Genomic DNA, 15,000 nt, shown 5'->3' on the forward strand with positions numbered 1-15,000 from the left:
TCCTCCTCCCATCTCTTCCTCCTCCCCCTCCATCTCTTCCTCCTCCTCCCCATCTCTTCCTCCTCCCCATCTCTTCCTCCTCCTCCTCCATCTCTTCCTCCTCCTCCCCCATCTCTTCCTCCTCCTCCTCCATCTCTTCCTCCTCCCCCCATCTCTTCCTCCTCCCCCATCTCTTCCTCCTCCCCCCATCTCTTCCTCCTCCCCCCATCTCTTCCTCCTCCCCATCATCTTCCTCCTCCTCCCCCCATCTCTTCCTCCTCCTCCCATCTCTTCCTCCTCCTCCCATCTCTTCCTCCTCTTCCCATCTCTTCCTCCTCTTCCCATCTCTTCCTCCTCCTCTCATCTCTTCCTCCTCCTCCCATCTCTTCCTCCTCCTCCCATCTCTTCCTCCTCCTCCCATCTCTTTCTCCTCCTCCCATCTCTTTCTCCTCCTCCCATCTCTTCCTCCTCCTCCCATCTCTTCCTCCTCCTCCCATCTCTTCCTCCTCCTCCCATCTCTTCCTCCTCCTCCCATCTCTTCCTCCTCCTCCCATCTCTTCCTCCTCCTCCCATCTCTTCCTCCTCCTCCCATCTCTTCCTCCTCCTCCCATCTCTTCCTGCTCCTCCCAAATTACATTTACATTTAAGTCATTTAGCAGACGCTCTTATCCAGAGCGACTTACAAATTGGTGCATTCACCTTATGACATCCAGTGGGACAGTCACTTAACAATAGTGCATCTAAAACTTAGGGGGGTGGGGTGAGAGGGATTACTTAACCTATCCTAGGTATTCCTTAAAGAGGTGGGGTTTCAGGTGTCTCCGGAAGGTGGTGATTGACTCCCCTCCCCTTATCATCTCCTCCCACTATCATCTCCTCCCCCCCTCATGTCTGTTAATACAGCACACTGCTCTCCTCTACACGCCTCTATAAAAACCCCTCAATGACATCGACCAACAAAGAGAATGATCACGGTTTCATCTTCTGTCCTCCTCTGAAGAAGCTGTTCGTGCTGTCAGCTGCAGACTGATTTTCTCTCGCTCTCTCTCTCTCTCTCTCTCTCTCTATAATATATAATAATATATAAAGTGAATATATAAAGTGAAAAACAATAAAAATGAACAGTAAACATTACACATACAGAAGTTTAAAAACAGTAAAGACATTACAAATGTCATATTATATATATATATATATACAATGTACAAATAGTTAAAGGACACAAGATAAAATAAATAAGCATAAATATGGGTTGTATTTCCAATGGTGTTTGTTCTTCACTGGTTGCCCTTTTCTCGTGGCAACAGGTCACAAATCTTGCTGCTGTGATGGCAAACTGTGGAACTTCACCCAGTAGATATGGGAGTTTTTCAAAATTGGATTTGTTTTCGAATTATTTGTGGATCTGTGTGATCTGGGGGAAATATGTGTCTCTAATATGGTCATACATTGGGCAGGAGGTTAGGAAGTGCAGCTCAGTTTCCACCTCATTTTGTGGGCAGTGAGCACATAGCCTGTCTTCTCTTGAGAGCCATGTCTGCCTACGGCGGCCTTTCTCAATAGCAAGGCTATGCTCACTGAGTCTGTACATAGTCAAAGCTTTCCTTAAGTTTGGGTCAGTCACAGTGGTCAGGTATTCTGCCCCTGTGTACTCTCTGTTTAGGGCCAAATAACATTCTAGTTTGCTCTGTGTTTTTGTTAATTCTTTCCAATGTGTTTATCTTTTTGTTTTCTCATGATTTGGTTGGGTCTAATTGTGCTGTTGTCCTGGGGCTCTGTAGGGTGTGTTTGTGTTTGTGAACAGAGCCCCAGGACCAGCTTGCTTAGGGGACTCTTCTCCAGGTTCATATCTCTGTTTGTGATGTCTTTGTTATGGAAGGTTTGTGAATCGCTTCCTTTTAGGTGGTTGTAGAATTTAATGGATCTTTTTTGGATTTTGATAACTAGTGGGTATCGGCCTAATTCTGCTCTGCATTATTTGGTGTTTTACGTTGTACACGGAGGATATTTTTGCAGAATTCTCTCTCTCTCTCTCTCCTTTTTAATGGTGCTTTTTTTTAAAGAGCTGTTTATGAGAATCTCTCTCACAGCTGGATACTGGTTAAACCTGATCAAAACATGACTTTCTAATCTGAAGAATATTTAATGTATTATATTGCAATTTAATAAAAAATGTTTTTTTTTTTTAACGACTGTTACTAGTCCTGTAACGTGATTCATTCGCTCCCTGTGAAGTTATTATGGACAGAAGACGACTGAACAGTCAAATACCTGGACGGTCCCACATGATCTCTGTGACTCCCTACCTTCATCTCCTCCTCTGACTGCACAGAGACGTGTGATGGTCATATAACCTCATCACCTACTGAAGACAGAGACGTGTGATGGTCCATGTAACCTCATCACCTACTGAAGACAGAGACGTGTGCTGGTCTATGTAACCTCATCACCTACTGAAGACAGAGACGTGTGATGGTCCATGTAACCTCATCACCTACTGAAGACAGAGACGTGTGATGGTCATATAACCTCATCACCTACTGAAGACAGAGACGTGTGATGGTCATATAACCTCATCACCTACTGAAGACAGAGACGTGTGATGGTCATATAACCTCATCACCTACTGAAGACAGAGACGTGTGATGGTCTATGTAACCTCATCACCTACTGAAGACAGAGACGTGTGATGGTCCATGTAACCTCATCACCTACTGAAGACAGAGACGTGTGATGGTCCATGTAACCTCATCACCTACTGAAGACAGAGACGTGTGATGGTCATATAACCTCATCACCTACTGAAGACAGAGACGTGTGATGGTCTATATAACCTCATCACCTACTGAAGGATCTCTGACTCCCTACCTTCATCTCCTCCTCTGACTGAAGACAGAGACGTGTGATGGTCTATATAACCTCATCACCTACTGAAGGATCTCTGACTCCCTACCTTCATCTCCCTCCATGTCTCTCTTGATGGCACTTTGTACCTTACATCTTACCAGAGGAGGAGGAGGAGGAGGATGAGGAGGAGGAGGATGAGGAGGAGGAGGACGAGGAGGAGGAGGAGGAGAACGAGGAGGAAGAGGAGGAGGAGGAGAACGAGGAGGAGGAGGAGGAGGAGAACGAGGAGGAGGAGGAGGAGAACGAGGAGGAGGAGAACGAGGAGGATGTAGGTGTGTGCGGAGGAGGAGGATGTAGGTGTGTGCGGAGGAGGAGGATGAAGAGGAGGAGGATGAAGAGGAGGAGGAGGAGGATGTAGGTGTGTGCGGAGGAGGAGGTGGAGGATGAAGAGGAGGAGGAGGAGGATGTAGGTGTGTGCGGAGGAGGAGGATGAAGAGGAGGAGGAGGAGGATGTAGGTGTGTGCGGATAGAGGAGGAGGATGAAGAGGAGGAGGAGGAGGATGTAGGTGTGTGCGGATAGAGGAGGAGGATGAAGAGGAGGAGGAGGAGGATGTAGGTGTGTGCGGATAGAGGAAAATGAAGAGGAGGAGGATGTAGGTGTGTGCGGAGGAGGAGGATGAAGAGGAGGAGGATGTAGGTGTGTGCGGAGGAGGAGAGATCTTACCGGACAAAGTAGTCGTTCCGGATGAGCATGAGGTGTTGTAGGATGGAGAGGAAATAGACCTCTGCCCCTGTGTCCTTCACCATACTATGAACCACGTTGAACACGTCTCCCACATCAGTAGAGACAGAGTTAAGGACCTATCAGTCATTATACATTATAATAACACTAAAGGTACAGACAGAGTTAAGGACCTATCAGTAATTATACATTATAATAACACTAAAGGTACAGACAGAGTTAAGGACTCCTCCCTATCAGTAATTATACATTATAATAACACTAAAGGTACAGACAGAGTTAAGGACTCCTCCCTATCAGTAATTATACATTATAATAACACTAAAGGTACAGACAGAGTTAAGGACTCCTCCCTATCAGTAACTATACATTATAATAACACTAAAGGTACAGACAGAGTTAAGGACTCCTCCCTATCAGTAACTATACATTATAATAACACTAAAGGTACAGACAGAGTTAAGGACTCCTCCCTATCAGTAACTATACATTATAATAACACTAAAGGTACAGACAGAGTTAAGGACTCCTCCCTATCAGTAACTATACATTATAATAACACTAAAGGTACAGACAGAGTTAAGGACTCCTCCCTATCAGTAATTATACATTATAATAACACTAAAGGTACAGACAGAGTTAAGGACTCCTCCCTATCAGTAACTATACATTATAATAACACTAAAGGTACAGACAGAGTTAAGGACCTATCAGTAATTATACATTATAATAACACTAAAGGTACAGACAGAGTTAAGGACTCCTCCCTATCAGTAACTATACATTATAATAACACTAAAGGTACAGACAGGGTTAAGGACTCCTCCCTATCAGTAATTATACATTATAATAACACTAAAGGTACAGACAGAGTTAAGGACTCCTCCCTATCAGTAATTATACATTATAATAACACTAAAGGTACAGACAGAGTTAAGGACTCCTCCCTATCAGTAATTATACATTATAATAACACTAAAGGTACAGACAGAGTTAAGGACTCCTCCCTATCAGTAATTATACATTATAATAACACTAAAGGTACAGACAGAGTTAAGGACTCCTCCCTATCAGTAATTATACATTATAATAACACTAAAGGTACAGACAGAGTTAAGGACTCCTCCCTATCAGTAACTATACATTATAATAACACTAAAGGTACAGACAGAGTTAAGGACTCCTCCCTATCAGTAACTATACATTATAATAACACTAAAGGTACAGACAGAGTTAAGGACTCCTCCCTATCAGTAACTATACATTATAATAACACTAAAGGTACAGACAGGGTTAAGGACTCCTCCCTATCAGTAATTATACATTATAATAACACTAAAGGTACAGACAGAGTTAAGGACTCCTCCCTATCAGTAACTATACATTATAATAACACTAAAGGTACAGACAGAGTTAAGGACCTATCAGTAACTATACATTATAATAACACTAAAGGTACAGACAGAGTTAAGGACTCCTCCCTATCAGTAACTATACATTATAATAACACTAAAGGTACAGACAGAGTTAAGGACCTATCAGTCATTATACATTATAATAACACTAAAGGTACAGACAGGGTTAAGGACTCCTCCCTATCAGTAACTATACATTATAATAACACTAAAGGTACAGACAGAGTTAAGGACCTATCAGTAACTATACATTATAATAACACTAAAGGTACAGACAGAGTTAAGGACTCCTCCCTATCAGTAACTATACATTATAATAACACTAAAGGTACAGACAGAGTTAAGGACCTATCAGTAACTATACATTATAATAACACTAAAGGTACAGACAGAGTTAAGGACTCCTCCCTATCAGTAATTATACATTATAATAACACTAAAGGTACAGACAGAGTTAAGGACTCCTCCCTATCAGTAATTATACATTATAATAACACTAAAGGTACAGACAGGGTTAAGGACTCCTCCCTATCAGTAACTATACATTATAATAACACTAAAGGTACAGACAGGGTTAAGGACTCCTCCCTATCAGTAATTATACATTATAATAACACTAAAGGTACAGACAGAGTTAAGGACTCCTCCCTATCAGTAACTATACATTATAATAACACTAAAGGTACAGACAGAGTTAAGGACCTATCAGTCATTATACATTATAATAACACTAAAGGTACAGACAGGGTTAAGGACTCCTCCCTATCAGTAACTATACATTATAATAACACTAAAGGTACAGACAGAGTTAAGGACTCCTCCCTATCAGTAACTATACATTATAATAACACTAAAGGTACAGACAGAGTTAAGGACTCCTCCCTATCAGTAACTATACATTATAATAACACTAAAGGTACAGACAGAGTTAAGGACTCCTCCCTATCAGTAATTATACATTATAATAACACTAAAGGTACAGACAGGGTTAAGGACCTATCAGTAACTATACATTATAATAACACTAAAGGTACAGACAGAGTTAAGGACTCCTCCCTATCAGTAACTATACATTATAATAACACTAAAGGTACAGACAGAGTTAAGGACCTATCAGTAACTATACATTATAATAACACTAAAGGTACAGACAGGGTTAAGGACTCCTCCCTATCAGTAACTATACATTATAATAACACTAAAGGTACAGACAGAGTTAAGGACTCCTCCCTATCAGTAATTATACATTATAATAACACTAAAGGTACAGACAGGGTTAAGGACTCCTCCCTATCAGTAATTATACATTATAATAACACTAAAGGTACAGACAGAGTTAAGGACTCCTCCCTATCAGTAACTATACATTATAATAACACTAAAGGTACAGACAGGGTTAAGGACCTATCAGTAACTATACATTATAATAACACTAAAGGTACAGACAGAGTTAAGGACTCCTCCCTATCAGTAACTATACATTATAATAACACTAAAGGTACAGACAGAGTTAAGGACCTATCAGTAACTATACATTATAATAACACTAAAGGTACAGACAGAGTTAAGGACTCCTCCCTATCAGTAATTATACATTATAATAACACTAAAGGTACAGACAGAGTTAAGGACCTATCAGTAACTATACATTATAATAACACTAAAGGTACAGACAGAGTTAAGGACTCCTCCCTATCAGTAACTATACATTATAATAACACTAAAGGTACAGACAGAGTTAAGGACTCCTCCCTATCAGTAACTATACATTATAATAACACTAAAGGTACAGACAGAGTTAAGGACTCCTCCCTATCAGTAACTATACATTATAATAACACTAAAGGTACAGACAGAGTTAAGGACCTATCAGTAACTATACATTATAATAACACTAAAGGTACAGCCAGAGTTAAGGACTCCTCCCTATCAGTAACTATACATTATAATAACACTAAAGGTACAGACAGAGTTAAGGACTCCTCCCTATCAGTAACTATACATTATAATAACACTAAAGGTACAGACAGAGTTAAGGACTCCTCCCTATCAGTAACTATACATTATAATAACACTAAAGGTACAGACAGAGTTAAGGACTCCTCCCTATCAGTAACTATACATTATAATAACACTAAAGGTACAGACAGAGTTAAGGACCTATCAGTAACTATACATTATAATAACACTAAAGGTACAGACAGAGTTAAGGACTCCTCCCTATCAGTAACTATACATTATAATAACACTAAAGGTACAGACAGAGTTAAGGACTCCTCCCTATCAGTAACTATACATTATAATAACACTAAAGGTACAGACAGAGTTAAGGACCTATCAGTAACTATACATTATAATAACACTAAAGGTACAGACAGAGTTAAGGACCTATCAGTAACTATACATTATAATAACACTAAAGGTACAGACAGGGTTAAGGACTCCTCCCTATCAGTAACTATACATTATAATAACACTAAAGGTACAGACAGAGTTAAGGACCTATCAGTAACTATACATTACAATAACACTAAAGGTACAGACAGGGTTAAGGACTCCTCCCTATCAGTAACTATACATTATAATAACACTAAAGGTACAGACAGGGTTAAGGACCTATCAGTAACTATACATTATAATAACACTAAAGGTACAGACAGAGTTAAGGACTCCTCCCTATCAGTAACTATACATTATAATAACACCAAAGGTACAGACAGAGTTAAGGACTCCTCCCTATCAGTAATTATACATTATAATAACACTAAAGGTACAGACAGAGTTAAGGACCTATCAGTAATTATACATTATAATAACACTAAAGGTACAGACAGAGTTAAGGACTCCTCCCTATCAGTAACTATACATTATAATAACACTAAAGGTACAGACAGGGTTAAGGACCTATCAGTAACTATACATTATAATCACACTAAAGGTACAGACAGGGTTAAGGATCTATCAGTAACTATACATTATAATAACACTAAAGGTACAGACAGAGTTAAGGACTCCTCCCTATCAGTAACTATACATTATAATAACACTAAAGGTACAGACAGAGTTAAGGACCTATCAGTAACTATACATTATAATAACACTAAAGGTACAGACAGAGTTAAGGACTCCTCCCTATCAGTAATTATACATTATAATAACACTAAAGGTACAGACAGAGTTAAGGACTCCTCCCTATCAGTAACTATACATTATAATAACACTAAAGGTACAGACAGAGTTAAGGACTCCTCCCTATCAGTAACTATACATTATAATAACACTAAAGGTACAGACAGGGTTAAGGACCTATCAGTAACTATACATTATAATCACACTAAAGGTACAGACAGGGTTAAGGATCTATCAGTAACTATACATTATAATAACACTAAAGGTACAGACAGAGTTAAGGACTCCTCCCTATCAGTAACTATACATTATAATAACACTAAAGGTACAGACAGAGTTAAGGACCTATCAGTAACTATACATTATAATAACACTAAAGGTACAGACAGAGTTAAGGACTCCTCCCTATCAGTAATTATACATTATAATAACACTAAAGGTACAGACAGAGTTAAGGACTCCTCCCTATCAGTAACTATACATTATAATAACACTAAAGGTACAGACAGAGTTAAGGACTCCTCCCTATCAGTAACTATACATTATAATAACACTAAAGGTACAGACAGGGTTAAGGACTCCTCCCTATCAGTAATTATACATTATAATAACACTAAAGGTACAGACAGAGTTAAGGACTCCTCCCTATCAGTAACTATACATTATAATAACACTAAAGGTACAGACAGGGTTAAGGACTCCTCCCTATCAGTCATTATACATTATAATAACACTAAAGGTACAGACAGAGTTAAGGACTCCTCCCTATCAGTAACTATACATTATAATAACACTAAAGGTACAGACAGAGTTAAGGACCTATCAGTAACTATACATTATAATAACACTAAAGGTACAGACAGAGTTAAGGACTCCTCCCTATCAGTAACTATACATTATAATAACACTAAAGGTACAGACAGAGTTAAGGACCTATCAGTAACTATACATTATAATAACACTAAAGGTACAGACAGAGTTAAGGACTCCTCCCTATCAGTAACTATACATTATAATAACACTAAAGGTACAGACAGAGTTAAGGACTCCTCCCTATCAGTAACTATACATTATAATAACACTAAAGGTACAGCCAGAGTTAAGGACTCCTCCCTATCAGTAACTATACATTATAATAACACTAAAGGTACAGCCAGAGTTAAGGACTCCTCCCTATCAGTAACTATACATTATAATAACACTAAAGGTACAGCCAGAGTTAAGGACTCCTCCCTATCAGTAACTATACATTATAATAACACTAAAGGTACAGACAGAGTTAAGGACTCCTCCCTATCAGTAACTATACATTATAATAACACTAAAGGTACAGACAGAGTTAAGGACTCCTCCCTATCAGTAACTATACATTATAATAACACTAAAGGTACAGACAGAGTTAAGGACTCCTCCCTATCAGTAACTATACATTATAATAACACTAAAGGTACAGCCAGAGTACTATTGTATGAGGGGTAGGTACTCTCTCTATTGTATGAGGGGTAGGTACTCTCTCTATTGTATGAGGGGTAGGTACTCTCTCTATTGTATGAGGGGTAGGTACTCTCTCTATTGTATGAGGGGTAGGTACTCTCTCTATTGTATGAGGGGTAGGTACTCTCTCTATTGTATGAGGGGTAGGTACTCTCTCTATTGTATGAGGGTAGGTACTCTCTCTATTGTATGAGGGGTAGGTACTCTCTCTATTGTATGAGGGGTAGGTACTCTCTCTATTGTATGAGGGGTAGGTACTCTCTCTATTGTATGAGGGGTAGGTACTCTCTATTGTATGAGGGGTAGGTACTCTCTCTATTGTATGAGGGGTAGGTACTCTCTCTATTGTATGAGGGGTAGGTACTCTCTCTATTGTATGAGGGGTAGGTACTCTCTCTATTGTATGAGGGGTAGGTACTCTCTCTATTGTATGAGGGGTAGGTACTCTCTATTGTATGAGGGTAGGTACTCTCTCTATTGTATGAGGGTAGGTACTCTCTCTATTGTATGAGGGTAGGTACTCTCTCTATTGTATGAGGGGTAGGTACTCTCTCTATTGTATGAGGGGTAGGTACTCTCTCTATTGTATGAGGGGTAGGTACTCTCTCTATTGTATGAGGGTAGGTACTCTCTCTATTGTATGAGGGGTAGGTACTCTCTATTGTATGAGGGGTAGGTACTCTCTCTATTGTATGAGGGTAGGTACTCTCTCTATTGTATGAGGGGTAGGTACTCTCTATTGTATGAGGGGTAGGTACTCTCTCTATTGTATGAGGGGTAGGTACTCTCTCTATTGTATGAGGGGTAGGTACTCTCTCTATTGTATGAGGGGTAGGTACTCTCTCTATTGTATGAGGGTAGGTACTCTCTCTATTGTATGAGGGGTAGGTACTCTCTCTATTGTATGAGGGTAGGTACTCTCTCTATTGTATGAGGGGTAGGTACTCTCTCTATTGTATGAGGGTAGGTACTCTCTCTATTGTATGAGGGGTAGGTACTCTCTCTATTGTATGAGGGGTAGGTACTCTCTCTATTGTATGAGGGGTAGGTACTCTCTCTATTGTATGAGGGGTAGGTACTCTCTCTATTGTATGAGGGGTAGGTACTCTCTCTATTGTATGAGGGGTAGGTACTCTCTCTATTGTATGAGGGGTAGGTACTCTCTCTATTGTATGAGGGGTAGGTACTCTCTCTATTGTATGAGGGGTAGGTACTCTCTCTATTGTATGTACTCTCTCTATTGTATGGGTAGGTACTCTCTCTATTATGAGGGTAGGTACTCTCTCTATTGTATGAGGGGTAGGTACTCTCTATTGTATGAGGGGTAGGTACTCTCTCTATTGTATGAGGGGTAGGTACTCTCTCTATTGTATGAGGGGTAGGTACTCTCTCTATTGTATGAGGGGTAGGTACTCTCTCTATTGTATGAGGGTAGGTACTCTCTCTATTGTATGAGGGGTAGGTACTCTCTCTATTGTATGAGGGGTAGGTACTCTCTCTATTGTATGAGGGGTAGGTACTCTCTCTATTGTATGAGGGGTAGGTACTCTCTATTGTATGAGGGGTAGGTACTCTCTATTGTATGAGGGGTAGGTACTCTCTCTATTGTATGAGGGTAGGTACTCTCTCTATTGTATGAGGGGTAGGTACTATCTCTATTGTATGAGGGGTAGGTACTCTCTATTGTATGAGGGGTAGGTACTCTCTCTATTGTATGAGGGGTAGGTACTCTCTCTATTGTATGAGGGGTAGGTACTCTCTCTATTGTATGAGGGGTAGGTACTCTCTCTATTGTATGAGGGGTAGGTACTCTCTCTATTGTATGAGGGGTAGGTACTCTCTCTATTGTATGAGGGGTAGGTACTATCTCTATTGTATGAGGGGTAGGTACTATCTCTATTGTATGAGGGGTAGGTACTATCTCTATTGTATGAGGGGTAGGTACTATCTCTATTGTATGAGGGGTAGGTACTATCTCTATTGTATGAGGGGTAGGTACTCTATTGTATGAGGGGTAGGTACTCTATTGTATGAGGGGTAGGTACTATCTCTATTGTATGCGGGGTAGGTACTATCTCTATTGTATGCGGGGTAGGTACTATCTCTATTGTATGCGGGGTAGGTACTATCTCTTGGCCCTGTATTAATGTCAGAGTAACCTCCATAAGAGGGGGAACAGTATCAGCTCTAGTACCTGAATATATAATGGATGAGAGACTGAATGAGGAGAGGCAACGTGGGATCAACAACCCAGTGCACTATGTTAAAGACTGTGTGTGTGTGTGTGTGTGTGTGTGTGGTGTGTGTGTGTGTGTGTGTGTGTGTGTGTGTGTGTGTGTGTGTGTGTGTGTGTGTGTGTGTGTGTGTGTGTGTGTGTGTGTGTGTGTGTGTGTAGTAGTAGTAAAGGATATTCCAGTTCACTCTTCATGTCCTCCAGCCGGTGACTGAGCTCCATCAGATCCTCTTCCTTGTGCTCCTCAAACACCTATTGGGAAACAGACACGTGGATACATAGAAACGCACATCGGATACGGGACGGCTTTTAAAACCCCGTCTCTCTCATCGAATAGGGGGAGGGGGAGATGGGAGGGAGGGGGAGGGGGAGATGGGAGGGAGGAGGAGGGAGAGATGGGAGGGAGGGGGAGGGAGGATGGGCTTTAAAACCCCGTTTCTACATTCACGTCTTCAGCTGTTATCTTCTGTCTGTAGCTACACACAAATATAATTCAATTCATTCACCTTGAGCTGAATGTCCAGAGCATCGTTCCTGATCGTTGTCAGATGCTGCAGAAAAGAGAGAGGAATAGAGAGGAGGAGGAGGAGGGGGGCAGAAGGGGAAGAGAGAGAGATTTAGGAAAGGAAGATTGAGAGAGGGGGAGGAAAAGAGATGAGGAAGAAGGAGCAGGAGGACAGGAAGAGAGTATAGGAAGAAAGAGGCGAGAGATGAGGAGAGATGAGGACAGGAAGAGAGAGTATAGGAAGAAAGAGGCGAGAGATGAGGAGAGATGAGGACAGGAAGAGAGAGTATAGGAAGAAAGAGGCGAGAGATGAGGAGGACAGGAAGAGAGAGTATAGGAAGAAAGAGGCGAGAGATGAGGAGAGATGAGGACAGGAAGAGAGAGTATAGGAAGAAAGAGGCGAGAGATGAGGAGAGATGAGGACAGGAAGAGAGAGTATAGGAAGAAAGAGGTGAGAGATGAGGAGAGATGAGGACAGGAAGAGAGAGTATAGGAAGAAAGAGGAGAGAGATGAGGAGAGATGAGGAGGACAGGAAGAGAGAGTATAGGAAGAAAGAGGCGAGAGATGAGGAGAGATGAGGACAGGAAGAGAGAGTATAGGAAGAAAGAGGCGAGAGATGAGGAGAGATGAGGACAGGAAGAGAGTATAGGAAGAAAGAGGCGAGAGATGAGGAGAGATGAGGAGGACAGGAAGAGAGAGTATAGGAAGAAAGAGGCGAGAGATGAGGAGAGATGAGGAGGACAGGAAGAGAGAGTATAGGAAGAAAGAGGCGAGAGATGAGGAGAGATGAGGAGGACAGGAAGAGAGAGTATAGGAAGAAAGAGGCGAGAGATGAGGAGAGATGAGGAGGACAGGAAGAGAGAGTATAGGAAGAAAGAGGCGAGAGATGAGGAGAGATGAGGACAGGAAGAGAGAGTATAGGAAGAAAGAGGCGAGAGATGAGGAGAGATGAGGACAGGAAGAGAGAGTATAGGAAGAAAGAGGCGAGAGATGAGGAGAGATGAGGACAGGAAGAGAGAGTATAGGAAGAAAGAGGCGAGAGATGAGGAGAGATGAGGACAGGAAGAGAGAGTATAGGAAGAAAGAGGCGAGAGATGAGGAGAGATGAGGACAGGAAGAGAGAGTATAGGAAGAAAGAGGCGAGAGATGAGGAGAGATGAGGACAGGAAGAGAGAGTATAGGAAGAAAGAGGCGAGAGATGAGGAGAGATGAGGACAGGAAGAGAGAGTATAGGAAGAAAGAGGCGAGAGATGAGGAGAGATGAGGACAGGAAGAGAGAGTATAGGAAGAAAGAGGCGAGAGATGAGGAGAGATGAGGACAGGAAGAGAGAGTATAGGAAGAAAGAGGAGAGAGATGAGGAGAGATGAGGACAGGAAGAGAGAGTATAGGAAGAAAGAGGCGAGAGATGAGGAGAGATGAGGACAGGAAGAGAGAGTATAGGAAGAAAGAGGAGAGAGATGAGGAGAGATGAGGAGGACAGGAAGAGAGAGTATAGGAAGAAAGAGGCGAGAGATGAGGAGAGATGAGGAGGACAGGAAGAGAGAGTATAGGAAGAAAGAGGCGAGAGATGAGGAGAGATGAGGACAGGAAGAGAGAGTATAGGAAGAAAGAGGCGAGAGATGAGGAGAGATGAGGACAGGAAGAGAGAGTATAGGAAGAAAGAGGAGAGATGAGGAGAGATGAGGACAGGAAGAGAGAGTATAGGAAGAAAGAGGCGAGAGATGAGGAGAGATGAGGAGGACAGGAAGAGAGAGTATAGGAAGAAAGGCGAGAGATGAGGAGAGATGAGGAGGACAGGAAAGAGAGTATAGGAAGAAAGAGGCGAGAGATGAGGAGAGATGAGGAGGACAGGAAAGAGAGTATAGGAAGAAAGAGGCGAGAGATGAGGAGAGATGAGGACAGGAAGAGAGAGTATAGGAAGAAAGAGGCGAGAGATGAGGAGAGATGAGGAGGACAGGAAGAGAGAGTATAGGAAGAAAGAGGCGAGAGATGAGGAGAGATGAGGACAGGAAGAGAGAGTATAGGAAGAAAGAGGAGAGAGATGAGGAGAGATGAGGAGGACAGGAAGAGAGAGTATAGGAAGAAAGAGGCGAGAGATGAGGAGAGATGAGGACAGGAAGAGAGAGTATAGGAAGAAAGAGGCGAGAGATGAGGAGAGATGAGGACAGGAAGAGAGAGTATAGGAAGAAAGAGGCGAGAGATGAGGAGAGATGAGGAGGACAGGAAGAGAGAGTATAGGAAGAAAGAGGCGAGAGATGAGGAGAGATGAGGACAGGAAGAGAGAGTATAGGAAGAAAGAGGCGAGAGATGAGGAGAGATGAGGAGGACAGGAAGAGAGAGTATAGGAAGAAAGAGGCGAGAGATGAGGAGAGATGAGGAGGACAGGAAGAGAGAGTATAGGAAGAAAGAGGCGAGAGATGAGGAGAGATGAGGAGGACAGGAAGAGAGAGTATAGGAAGAAAGAGGCGAGAGATGAGGAGAGATGAGGAGGACAGGAAGAGAGAGTATAGGAAGAAAGAGGCGAGAGATGAGGAGAGATGAGGAGGACAGGGAAGAGAGTATAGGAAGAAAGAGGCGAGAGATGAGGGAGAGATGAGGAGGACAGGAAGAGAGAGTATAGGAAGAAAGAGGCGAGAGATGAGGAGAGATGAGGA

The 15,000-nt window shown here is 41.8% G+C and overlaps 1 protein-coding gene across 1 annotated transcript in view; it reads right to left on the reverse strand.

The window, feature by feature from the left end:
* LOC124018174 (protein diaphanous homolog 3-like) overlaps positions 1 to 15,000 on the reverse strand; it is a 690,151-nt gene that overhangs the window by 317,481 nt on the left and 357,670 nt on the right. Inside the window, 3 exon segments of the mRNA XM_046333436.1 lie at positions 3,551 to 3,667; positions 12,018 to 12,091; positions 12,346 to 12,390. Coding sequence (XP_046189392.1) covers positions 3,551 to 3,667; positions 12,018 to 12,091; positions 12,346 to 12,390 — 236 coding nt within the window.

The sequence above is a fragment of the Oncorhynchus gorbuscha genome, unplaced genomic scaffold, assembly GCF_021184085.1.
Source record: "Oncorhynchus gorbuscha isolate QuinsamMale2020 ecotype Even-year unplaced genomic scaffold, OgorEven_v1.0 Un_scaffold_419, whole genome shotgun sequence".
Lineage (NCBI taxonomy): Eukaryota > Metazoa > Chordata > Actinopteri > Salmoniformes > Salmonidae > Oncorhynchus > Oncorhynchus gorbuscha.